Below are 13,775 nucleotides of genomic sequence, written 5' to 3'. Positions count from 1 at the left end.
ATTCCTGCGATCCATGCTTCCTGCTGCTCTGTTTACAACAGCCAGGAAACACAATCAGTCTAAATGTCCCTCAAGAGAAGAACAGATTTTATGTGTGTGTGTGTATACACGTGTGTGTACATGTGTGTGTGTGTGTGTGTATGTGTAGTACAAATACACAACAGAACTTGATGAAAACAAGGAAAATGGATGAATGTTGTTTTTCATATGCAGACTCTTATCTTTTAATTTTCCTATATGTGCATTCATGTAGAAACCAGGAAACCAGATAGGGGCTCATGTGAGACATAAAAAGAAACTTCACAGGAGAGCAGGAAGGGTAGTAGAGCACATAAGATGGGAAAGTAAAAAGGAAACTACCGGCTGTGGGGGCTGGGGCAGGAAGCTGGAAAGAGGGGACCATCAATCAAAAACCAAGTAGGTATGAATAATGGATAAAGAAACCTAATCATTTGTAAGCTAATTAAATACAACTCTGAGTTTGGGTTTTTGGGAGTTTTTTGGTTTTGTTTTGTTTCTGTTTTGTTTAATAGGGTTTCACTATATAACCCTGGCTGGCCTAGGACTGGCTACATGGACCAGGATGGCCTTGAAGTAACTCAGGAAAATCTGCCCACCTCTGCCTTGCAAGCGCTGGGATAAGTGTACACCACCACATCTGACCTTAAATAGAAAAGCAGAGCTATCGAGATGGCTCCGAGGAAGGGGTCTCAGTGCCAAGCCTAGGACTGCGTTCAACCACTAGGACTCACACAGTAAGAACCTACTTCTACAGGCTATCTTCTGGTCTCTACACACATGCATGGCATTAGTATGACCATGTACACGCACATACATACATATAAATAAATGTACTTTTCTAAAAGATAAAGATATTTCATGGTGAAGAGCTCAATGATCAATTAAAAAAGATAGCTAAGTGGGTAAAGCACGTGCTGAGACCCTGACCATCTACAGTCAATCTCTAGGACCCATGTGGTACTAGACTGAACTCCCTCAAGTTCTCCTCTGACCTCCTCCACACACGGGGCATGGCACAAATGCATGCATGCACACTCTCACGCACATACAGACTAAACTGAACAAATCATTCTATTTTTAAATTTTTCATACTTGATCATACACATTCCTCTCCCCCAACTCATCCCAGATCCTTCCCCACACCCACCTAAACACCCTGGAGTCCTTTTTGTGTTATGCATCTACTCCTGCCTTGGAGTGTGACTTGATTTAGTGTTCCCAGAAGGTATCAACTGCACAGTCTCTTGACAGGAGTGGAGCTGTGTGTCCACATCTACCTTTCCATGCTAGAAATCCTGTCTGGTACAAATTTTTGCAGGTCTTGTGCATGCTTTCAGAGTCTCTGTGAGTTCATATATGCAATAAAAAAATGTTAATAACACATGCAAGAAAGTACCCAAAGCCCAAAGCTTATAATTTACTCATTTAAATTCTCCAGGGCTCACAGTTCTAGCAGTGGACAAAAGAAAAATATTATCCCATCCATGTTCCCTCCCTAGATAATGTATTTGCCTAGGCCATTCTGTGTTTCTGTATACTGCAGATACATAGTACACACACACACACACACACACACACACACACACACACACACACACACACACACTCCCTCTCAGGAAGCTTTTCTTCTCTTCAGTTGCCTTTCAATGTGATGTCTACCCCTGTCATCTTTAGCAAACCCACCACAAGCCACACACACTGCTCTTCTTAAACCTTATTAAAAATAACAATATATAAATCTCTCATTTGGCTGAGTCTATCATCTCAGAGACCTACTCCTTCCTTACCCAGCCAGAACTCAAACAATCCATTTGCACAAATCATCACCCATAATCTCAACTGAGACGGTTTTCCAGTTTCTATATCAAGGACACAGTCCAGCCTTCCTATCAAGTACACACAAGCACCGAGTGTATGTAAACTGCTGACACAACAAATGAATGCTTTTATATTATTTACTTATTCTTTTGGAGGCAGGGCTCACTATCTAGTTCTGGCTGACCAGGAGGACTCACTATGTAGATAGAGGAGCTCTAGACTTGAACTCAAGAGCTCCTTCAGCCTCGGAGGCTTCTTCGAGATTACAGGTCTCACCGCCACACACAGTCCAGATTTATGAGCACCCTGCTGCTTCACCAACAGAAGCAAAAAGTCGTGAATTCCCATGAACTAGGTGCTCTAATACATGTTGTAAATGCATTATTTATGTTAGTCCCATGAGGCCAAAGCACTGTTTCCTTTTCAGTACTCAGACTGAAATGGTTTACTGAACAGTACAAAGTCTGGGGGCTGGAGAGAAGGCTCAGTGGTTAAGAGCACTGACTGCCCTTCCTGAGGTCCTGAACCCAATTCCAGACCACATGGTGGCTCACAACCATCTGTAATGGGATCTGATGACCTCTTCTGGGGTGTCTGAAGACAGCTATATGCATTCGTATTAAATAAAGAAGTCCCTAAAGTGGGGGGACAAAAATCACAGAATCAGTGAACAGCGGAGGCAAGATGTTCACTATGCTTCTCAACAAAAGTAAGGCAGCTTGTGGAACAGGAACACACTCTACAGTCACAGGCCGGCTAGAGGAGGACGCCCATGCAGCCTGTCTACAGCGGGGTGAGAAGCTGGAGGACAGGGAAGCCAGAGCCTGGTGCTTACCTGCTTCCTAGTCCACAGTGTTAAATGTTACAGGCTTGTCCTGATCACCACTGTCTTCCAACAGCTGGTCGCCACCTCTGCACATCAGTTTGTTCACATGTATTACCACTATTTTATACGTCATTCTTTATTACAAGTCTAGTTCTGCTGTCCTATAAATATCTCAACAGTAGGGACCTATTTTCAGCATGCCTACAAGCGTGCCTTCATCCTTGACAAGGCTTGTTACTCTTAATTCTCACCCTGGTTTGTGGTGCATACAGGTAATCAACGCAAGAACCCTCTTCTTTGCTTTTAGGCTCTATAGCACAGCCTACTCCTAGGGCACAGTCGCTCAATGCCATTACACATGGTACTCTGTCCCAGTCTGCAGCTGCTTCTGCTGCGTATGGATATCCATCCCCTCACTTTCCTATTAAGAGTAACAAAGGTTTGCTACTACCTATAGAGTTTAGAATTGTTATCAAGGCTCTCTCATTACCTAAGTCCATTCTTTTTTTTTTTTTTTTTTGAGACAGGGTTTCTCTGTTTAGCCCTGGCTGTCCTGGAACTCACTCTGTAGACCAGGCTGGCCTCGAACTCAAAAATCCGCCTGCCTCTGCCTCTGCCTCCCAGAGTGCTGGGATTGCAGGCGTGTGCCACCACTGCCCAGCCCTAAGTCCATTCTTAATTTTGTCAGGTTCCATTTCAATCCCTTAATGTCCAAGTAACCCTGAGCTATCATAATGCCTCTGGCAAAGACCAGACAGATTCATACTCTTCCCGAACCACCTTAACCACTTACCACCTTCTGCAGTATTTTCCTCCAACAAAGTCTCTCAATTTCTTACTAATCTTAAAGGACTGGCATATACTATTTCCTTGCTATGTATTTTCTTGAATCAGAACTATCCCTAAGGTTTTTTTTGTTTTGTTTTGTTTTTTTGTTTTTTTTTGAGACAGGGTTTCTCTATGTAGCCCTGGCTGTCCTGGAACTCACTCTGTAGACCAGGCTGGCCTCGAACTCAGAAATCTGGCTGCCTCTGCCTCCCATGCACCACCATGGCCCGGCTCAATATGAACTGTCTTAATCTAGAGTTTTTTGCATAATGACTGCTCTCTACTCCACCCCACTGTACTTTTTACCTAGATATGTTTCCTGATGTCTGCTGCATTCAGAAAGCCCACGAGAAAGTGTAAGAAAGACAACCACGAAAAAGCAATGCTGCTTAGGCTCACTGACCTGCAAGCATGCAACGTATCCAACCAACTCGGTAAGTTGGTAACCATGCTGCTCACTGACATGCCGTCCTCTTTGCTCGCACCTTCCTCTGTGAGCACTCAACTGTTGACAGCAACCAACTGAAACCCAGAGGAACCCTTCTAATTTTGTTTTTGGAATCAGTGTATATGTATACATCTGAACGTGGGTTTGTGCACTTGAATTGGTCGGTGCCTGAGAAGGCCAGAAGAGGGTGCCAGAACCCATGGAACTGGAGTTACAAGGCGGCTATGAAATGCTGTCACGGGTGCTGGGACTGAAGTGGAGCCTCTACATGGGCAGTGCATGCTCCTAACACTGAGCCATAGCTCCAGCCCCCACCCCTTCCTCCTCTTCCTTTTTTAAATTTTCTCAAAGCTAGATAGGAAACTTTCTTTTCTACTTTTCACAAAAAAATAACCTTTAAAGCCAGGCAGTGGTGCTATTATGCACCTTTAGTCCCAGCGCTCAGGGCAGAGGCAGACAGATATCTGTGAGTTTGAGGCCAGCCTGGTCTACAGAGTGAGTTCTGGGACAGCAAAAGGCTGCACAAGGAAACCTTGTCTTGAAAAACAAGAAATAAAAAACAAAAACAAAACAAAAAGCCTTAAGTCCATAAACATAAAAGGAACACTTTGAGGATATAACAGGCAGAAAAATTGAGGACTAGGACAAAGACTAAAAAATTTGCCAATCCTTCTAGAATCACTGTCAAACAGTGGTATCAATATTTTGTTCAAAGAGTTAAAAATATCGTATGCATAAGTTATAACTAAAATTTTTCAAATATTACTCTCATATTTTGAATTAACAGTTCCTCTTCTACCTCTGTATCTATCAGTATGCATAATTTAAAACTTGAATGAAAGTCCTGAGCTGAAATTACATTCATAAAATAATTTTTAGAAACTTCTCAGTCACTGATTAATCATAAAAACACAAAGAATATAGCCTTAATGTCTCCTAAAAAATGTTCATGTACATAATACTTTATGTACATTTATGTACTTAGCCTTTTTTATGAAATGTGTTAAAATTTTATTTTTTTGTTTGTTTGTTTTTTGGATTTGGTTTTTTCGAGACAGGGTTTCTCTGTATAGACCTAGCTGTCCTGGAACTCACTCTGTAGACCAGGCTGGCCTCGAATTCAGAAATCCGCCTGCCTCTGCCTCCCAGAGTGCTGGGATTACAGGTGTGTACCACCATCGCCCGGCTAAAATTTTATTTTTAAATTAAAAAATTAACAGGTTTCTGAACAGATAAAGTGTCCTTATAAATTATGTTTATTTTTATGAATAAGCATAAGTATTATGCTTAGTTTAAATAAAAAACTAAATCAGAAAATTAAACATATTCTTTCATACAATAAAAAAAATTCCTTTTAAGCCTTATTTTCTAGGCAGGAAAACAGTCCATCATAGTTACAGTCCTCAGTTTCCTCAGCAGACTTAGGACAATGAGAGGGCAGAATCAGAGCAGTATCTCACACGCCAACACCAGATCCTCTGTTGTCATCTGTCCAAAGAGGCAACCACACTAAACTTGTCATTTCATTAGAAATCTTGTCAGTGACAATTTTTCTAAAAAAGCTAAGACTCTGGATTCAAATTTTACCTGCCCTGTTCTCAAATAAACACAGTTCAAAGAAAAGTCTACTTCAAGTGACATAAGCAAGCATTGCAGAGTGGTGTGTGAACCGGTCTGCTCACTGGGGTCTGTTCTCAATATACGCTGCAGCAGGACTGCATCTCAAATGCATTCTGTTAGGTTGAAGATGCTACAGTTAAGAGGTACTTGGCAGTATGGTTCTGTTTAGGTGCCATTTTAGAAATGGCAGAAGTAGAAACAGAAAACCATTCATTTCTTCACTCGCTTGTATGCTAGCTTTGAAATATTCCCTACCCTTAAGTCAGTAGTATGCAAGAGAATATGCACCACCATTAGCCTGATCAAAATGTAAAAATGACACATTATTTTGAGGAAGAGGCAGTGACACACAAAAAAGATGCCCAGAATTTAGGACTTAAAAACTGATTAGTTAGACTGGCAAAGAGGAAGTGAGAACCGGAAACTAACTCTAGAGGCAAAGGAAAGCGCAACTATAAAGAGCTAGAAACCTAAGAAACGTGCAATCTGAGTGACAAGACAGAAGCTTATAGATGAAGGGGCAGATAAGAATTAAGAATCACCACAGGAAAAGCCAGACATTACTACAACAGTTTGAAAGAAAGAAAAAAACAAAGAGCAAAACTTGCAGGGAGAGTAATGACAAAGTAGTAACACTGTGTGTGTGTGTGTGTGTGTGTGTGTGTGGAGAGAGAGAGAGAGAGAGAGAGAGAGAGAGAGAGAGAGAGAGAGAGAAGACCACAATGGTTTGTAGACTTTATCAAACAGATTCTCCCTCCCCCCCCCCCCACAGGGTTTCTCTGTGTAGCCCTGGCTGTCCTGAAACTCACTCTGTAGACCAGGCTGGCCTCGAACTCAGAAATCCGCCTGCCTCTGCCTCCCAGAGTGCTGGGATTACAGGCGTGTGCCACCACCGCCCGGCTCAAACTGATTTTTAAAGAAGTGGAAAAAATAAAATAAAAAAGCAAAACCCCTGACATCACACACAGAGGCAGATCAAAAGGAATACTCACACTGTTGGTGAAAGACACATTAGTCTGGCTACTTTGTAAAAACTATCTCAGATTCCTCATAAAGTGTTTTATCTTCAATTTGACTATCTTGTTTCTGAGTATTTACCCAAGTGAAATGAAAACTTACATTTATAGAAAACCTTGCACATATAAATGTTGCTACTGGTTACAGTTGTAATTGTGGAAACTTACCCTTCAATTAGGGAGTGGGCTAGCATACTAGTTTGATCATCTATACCCTCCCTCCGCAATAAAAAGGACTGTTCTCCAAAATATCCAGCAACAAGGAGAAATATTGAATTCACTACTCAGAGCAAATGCTGGAAGACTTAGAAGGCTACATATTATAATTTCATTTATATGCCATTCTAGAAATGGCAAAGGTATAGGCAGAAAATCATCAGTGGTTGCCAGGCTAGATGGGAAAGGGACAGAATGACAGAATATTCTACTCACTAATTACAGTGGTTACGACTGCACATATCTGTAAAACTTCACAGATCTCTGTACCAAAAGAGTTAAACATAAAAGGAAAAGGATGAGAAGTCCTGGCAATAAACAGATGAGAATGAAAAAATTACATATAACTGTCACATTATAAATGACTGGTAAATTCTCGTATTTTAGCCCTAAAGCATATGTTCCAAATGATTTTAAGGAAGAGACAGAGCCAAGCCAGGACTGTCTGAGAAAGACACTGTTAACGGTTACAAACAGGGAGCACCTGGGAGGCGATTGCCAACCACCTTGGGAACTTCAGAGGTAAACTTTACCAAGACCCAACTCAGGGAGACGCAGCAGAGACAACAAGAAAAGGATAAGATTAGAGATCCTCACGTTTATGCCAACAGTGGAAGCATTAAACTAACTGGTTCTGAGAAAGGCATTTCAAACAAGCTAAATGAAATGGCTGTGGAACACTCAATCGCAAACATCTTGGTAGCTATATCTGACTGGAGTTCAAGGAATATATGAGACAAAAAATTAGATTTAAGACTCAGGGTATTTGTAGCCATGAAAAATTAAGGTTGAAACCCTTCACTGATGGACTACACAGAATGAAAACTCTAGAGGACCCTGATAATCATCATAAGCAATAGCAGCAGCACTGTGGAGCCGAATAAACAAGTTGAATCTACAACTCTAGATTTCTCTTGGAAATCTCTAATTTTATGTTTGGTTTGATCACCATGGTAAATAGGCAATAAGTAGCTTTGACATAGGCCAAGCTTTCCCTTCTGCTTTTGGTACTGCTAGCACTGAGTCCAGAAAAGTGAAGAATAATGTATCAGACACTTAGTTTTTATTAATCAAACATAGGCAAGTCAACAAGAGGGATTCAAAAAAACCAAAAACCAAAACACCCACAGGTCTACTTACCTGAAGAGTCCAATATCTTGGTAGCTGGACAGATGAGCCTATAGTTGTTTAAAGAACTCTCTAATGTCTCAATGCCGTATCAGAAAATAACATGACTTCAGAGAACTAGTTCTTAACTAGAGATATGCATCAAAATTCCCTGTAGACCTTTCTCAAAATACCTACCAAAGCTCTATTTCTAAATATTCTGATTAGGAATATTTTGGTTAAGGCGCAAACTGTATTTTAATAGTCCAGTAAGTGACTCTAAAGTACATTTATCATAAGGGTAATGCTGGTTCCATATGCAGCTGGTTCACTCTGAAGTTTCCACATAACACACTAACCTCCCGTAGGAAGCTCTGAATCAAGAACACAGAAGCATCCACTTTCCAAGTACTACCTCAAATCCTAAACCCCATGCCCTTTAAGATACTCAACAAGTCACTCACTGGTTTTGGCTAAGCAAGTTTAGAAGACCTAGCTTCTCGGCAGAATTCAGAAAAATGAGTCACTCTATTGCTTAACTGTCAACTCTCAGTTTTAATAAGGACCACACCAGAAAGACTGTTAAAATCATGAGCTCAAGCTTTAGTTTAACTACTACTTAACTAGAACCAGAACCAATATGCTGTACTGTAATATTTAGAGTCTATTTTTCCAAAACCAAGATTTTCAAGATTACAAATTTCCAATTATATCATATACATGTATGAATCATTTCAAATGTAATTATCCAGGAATAGAAATGGTTATACCAACCAAAATTTACACTTACCCATCTCTTCCCTTACTGACAATTTTTACTTCAAAATAATAAATCCCACAGGCTGCTGGTATTGGATGCGTGGCTCGAACAGATGCTGCATCTTTGGGGGTTTTACCATGACCTGTATGTGAAAAAGAAGAACAAATCATAAATGAGATTTTCAAATGAAAATCTTAAACAATTCAAGAAAATAAGGCACTTGGATGAAACTTAATTTCTGTTATCATCATTTCAAGTAACTGAAGACATAATGAAACATTTGCCATTACAACAAATCCAATATGAAAAATATCCAGAGTTAGCCAAAGAACTCTTCATACTATCAGGGTTATATTAAGAGTTTAGAATCAGCCCAGGCGGTGGGGAACACACCTTTAATCCCAGCAGTTGACAGAGGCAGACAGATCTCTGTGAGTTCAAGGCCAGCCTGGTCTACAAAGTAAGTTCTAGAACAGCCAGGGTACACAGAAAAAAGAGAACCTGAACACACTGAGTCTGGTAGCAGCCCTTAACGAAAATTAAAGTTCTGGGTTTGTTTTAAAGATTTTTAAAAAATATTTACTTTTTGTGTGAGTGTTTGCATGTGTATGCACCACCTGTGTGCTTGCTGCCAAAGGCCAGGAGCCGGTGTTGGGTCGCTTGGAGCTGCAGTTATAGGCTATTGTGAAGCTGCCATGTGGGTACTAGGAATCAAACCTGAGTGCTCTGTGTGAAAACTAGTGAGCTATCTCTCTGGTCCCCAAATTAGAAAAGTTTAAGGTTACAGTTTAAGTTATTCTTGATTGGAAGCACATGAGATACTGATCTTAATTTTATCAGATTTAAGTTTGCATTTAGTCTGTAACCTTTCTATACATTCTTCTGCAAAATGGACCACTTTTTAAACTAGAGATATATGTATAATCACATAATTTTAAATAAACTACATTAATACCCATTAAGAATTTATAATTCCATTATTTGATATATTCTTAGAATTTCTGAATAGAGACTGACCCATAATTCTTGAGTCAAGAACAGTCTACAGAAAAGTACAGCTTTATATTTTTTCTGTTTTTGAGAAATGAAGCAACACAATGCCACTGCTAACATTATAGGCCACCTATTGAGTTAAGGCTTTTAACTTTCTAACCCTGCCATTCCTCATCCGTAATCCCAATGCCTTCCATCATTCACAATCACCTTACTTTATTTACTAATTATTAACTCCTCCTCTAAGATTTAAATTATCCTAAAAGCTAAAGTGAACAAAAGTGAGCATGTGAAAAAAAATGTCCATCCAAAGGGAGCAGCCAGAGGAGAGGCTCAGCGGTGAGGAACACACACTTGCTCTTGCAGAAGACACAAGGACTCACATAGACACTTACACAGACATCTCCATATATACCTAATTAAAAACCAAAATGCAAAATTGGAAAAAAAAAAAAAACCTACAAAAGAACCTGCAGGACTTGGCAATAGCCGTCAGAATGTGAGTCACCTCTCCATCCCCCCAGAAGCAATTGAGGAATACAATCCCTACTACGCAAGTGCTCTAAGTGGGTGTGTGTCACGCAATGCAACTGTCATTAACCATCTTTCGTGGACAGTAGAGTTCTCCACTTCACCACAGTTGCTCTAAAGCTAAATACGGCTTTCAAGTAAAAAATTATATCTTATGACATACAATACACACAAATGAGATATGACTCTTAGCATTCACTTTACCAAATTACTAACATACACCTTATCATTTAAATAGCCATGTTTACCACTGCAATGTCAATTACTACATGTTCATTGGCTCAAAAGAAACTGAACTAAGTGGATTCAGTTAGGCTACTCCTTTTTTACAATGCTGGTGGTGGTGACAGGGATCAAAGCAGGACCTAAATATGTGTTCCCATTCCTTTCTATTAACATCAAAACAAATTTTCTTATTTCTGTATGCTTGTGTGATACATATATATAAGAAGGGGAGTATGTGTGTACCACAACACACATGTGGTGGTCAGAGGACAACATCTAGGACTCATTTCTCCCCTTCCACTGGGAGTCCTAAAACTGAACTCAGCTTATCAGACTTGTCCGGAGCCATTTCACCAGCCCTCAGCTTTCAATAAGGGCAACAGTAAGACTCAGCACAATGAACAGAGGGCCAATGAAGTCAGCTAGGAAGAAAAAAATGGAAGCAGCAAAATGCAGCCTCCCCTTCCACAGCCATATGCAGGTAACAGATTTACACTGAGCTGAGCAGCAAGAAAAAACTAACTGCACAAATATGCAAAGCAGTCACGTGTGTATGTGTATTTATGGGGTGCATTTATGGGGTGCATATGTAAGGGTGTGTGAATGTGTGTAGAGGCCAGAGATTGCCTCCAGTGTTGTTGCAAGGCGGCATCAACCTTTTGGGAAGGAGACTCTCACTAGGTTGGAATGCAACAGAGCAGAATACACTGGTTGGCCAGAGATATGTCATGCTATGTATCCCCAGGACTCGGATTACAAGTGCATGCCACCATCCATGCAGTTGGCTTTTTAAAAATTGTGTCCTGGGGGCTGGAGAGATGGCTCAGCGGTTAAGAGCACTGACTGCTCTTCCAGAGGTCCTGAGTTCAAATCCCAGCAACCACATGGTGGCTCACAACCATCTGTAATGCGATTCGATGCACTCTTCTAGTGTGTGTCTGGAGATAGCTACAGTGTACTCAGCATTTACATAAATAAAATCTTAAAAAGAAAAAAAATATGTGTCCTGAGGATCAAACTCAAGCCCACATGCTGTGTAGTATGTACTTTACCAACTGAGCTAGTACCTCCCCAACCTTAATACACATAGTAACTACTTAATAAACAGGCATTTATTGAAATGTAGTAACAACGAAATAGCTTTTCAGTAAAAATATATTCAAATAACTAGGTTACATATTGTGCAATATTCATGCAAACTAAATGCGCATTTAAAAATTAGTCATAGTTGGGCCTCCTCCCTATGAGCTGTTGGCCAGTGAGGCCTCTAAGGCCCCTAAAACAATTATTTGCCATTGCTTTTAGTTGCCTATCAAAACTAAATGGTTAAGACTATTGCTGCAGACGAGCTTTAGTTATAGCACAGAGACACCAAGCTGGAGCTGAGGTGGAAACATCCTCCCTATTGTTTATAGGCCCAAAATGTGCTATGCAGGCTGCTGGGGGACAGAGTTGCCAACAGTCTTCCTCAACTCTGGACACTGTATGTGGCTCTAGTACTGACCTGTCAGGCATGTTGTGTCTAGTGGTGAAATAAATAGTAGTGGCATGATCAACCACACTTTTTGATTGGAGGTCTACTCAGACCTGGTTCTATAAACCTGGCCAAAAGCCCAGGGCTGAGAAGGACACAGGCTCTAGTGGGAGAACTACTACTGTTGTTTTGCTAACTGGACCATGATGTTGTCTGTAAACTGGCTTCTAAGTTTTTATGTTTATGCCCACAGACTAGAGCTGCTGTCAGTGTTGGCCAAGTATTGAGAATAAGTAAGCACTGAATGTTCAGCTGTGATGGAAACCTGTATTACCTTCCCCAAGGCTCAAGGAACATCACAGAAGAAATAGGGAAAGAATGTTAAGTGCTAGAGGAAGGAGAGAACTATTCGGGAACTGCTGTGTTCTAGGCGTGGCAAGCAGATGGGATTATCTGCACAAGCCTGGGTCTGTCAACATGTGTTTCATTTGAAAGATCCTCACACAGTTAGTGGTTATTAGGTGAGGGAGAGACGTTTTTCTTCAGAGGTGTAGCCACTAAGAAGATGTTCTTGCTCCTGTAAAGAACCCATCACCAAAGCTGTGTAAGCAACCCTAATGAACTCACTGGGTTAAACACACACATGGGGCAGGTGGCAGAGGGTATTAGTTGGAAGAAGAAAAGGAGGTTAGTGAGAATAGAACAAGGGAAAAAAACCCTAATTATACATTCTAACTGGATTAATTCTAAATCAATTATTTTATTATTGGGTTTTTATAATAAACAGTAAATTTTGGCAGTGACCGAAACTTATTTTAATTTACCAAAACGTTTATTCTAACAAAGAAAAATAAAGTTTCTAGTAGTATCCACATCTTCTAGGAGTACTCTCAAGATATACTTAAATAAGTTAACATTATCTAGTACTGTAAAAAAAAAAAAAAAAAGCACTGTTTCGATTACATTGTACTTGGTGACTTAATATTCAAAACAATCCAATGGAAAAGTATTATGTAGCCTCACTTCACAACAAAGAAAACAAAGTGAGAGAAACCATTTTAGAACACTGATGATTTAGAGTTCTGAAGCCAGGATATGTATGTACTGCAATTTGAATTCAAGAAGCCAGATCTAGCAAGAGCTCTGAGGCCACGTGAAAGATTATGGCCGCGGGGGAATTCTGGGAATCACTCCACCTCTATCCCCATCACTCCACCTCTATCCCCATCTATTCTTCCTACTTCAAGGCAGAAGAAATTGAGAATACTGGAAAGTATACAACTTCTCAAAGTGGTAGGTACTTTTGTATGGAATTTTCTCATCCAACATTTGTAACATAGGCACTATCTATCAGCCTTTTTTAAAATAAAACTTTTACAGAGATGATATGATTTGTTCCAAATTGGTTCCAAATTTTGGCAGTGACCAAAACTTATTTTAATTTACCAAAACTTTTATTCTAACAAAGAAAAATGAGAATACTGGAAAGTTTCTAGTAGTATCCACATCTTCTAGGAGTACTCTCAAGATATACTCATGTTAAGTCCATGCAACTTAAAATCCCATATATGCTTTCATTTTGCAAAATATCTGTAAATTCTTCACAATCTCTTTTTAAAAATCCTTTGTTATGTTTTTCTAAAGTATTATAGTTCTGTAAGAGTGAAAATTAAAATGTTTGATTCTTTATTAAACTTAAAAGTTATAGGTGGCCTGGGAGTATAGCTCAGTGGTAGAGCATTTGCCTAACACTCTAGCATTAGCACAAGGCTCTAAGCCAACGGTTCTCAACCTTCCCAATGCTTCTTCCTCTCATGCTGTGGTGACCCTTGGCCATGAAATTATTTTGTTGCTACTTTATCACTGTAATTATGCTACTGTTATGAATCATA

General features: G+C 40.0%; 1 protein-coding gene across 1 annotated transcript in view; it reads right to left on the bottom strand.

Annotated features, from left to right (window-relative positions):
- The window catches only part of Ranbp9 (RAN binding protein 9), a 77,721-nt gene that overhangs the window by 51,258 nt on the left and 12,688 nt on the right, over nucleotides 1–13,775 (bottom strand). Inside the window, exon 2 of the mRNA XM_052157448.1 lies at nucleotides 8,691–8,802. Coding sequence (XP_052013408.1) covers nucleotides 8,691–8,802 — 112 coding nt within the window. The remainder of the gene's footprint in view (nucleotides 1–8,690; nucleotides 8,803–13,775) is intronic.

The sequence above is a fragment of the Apodemus sylvaticus genome, chromosome 14 (genome assembly GCF_947179515.1).
Source record: "Apodemus sylvaticus chromosome 14, mApoSyl1.1, whole genome shotgun sequence".
NCBI classification, from domain to species: domain Eukaryota; kingdom Metazoa; phylum Chordata; class Mammalia; order Rodentia; family Muridae; genus Apodemus; species Apodemus sylvaticus.
Note: the sequence above shows the minus strand (reverse complement) of the source record. Positions and strands in the feature narration are given on the sequence as shown.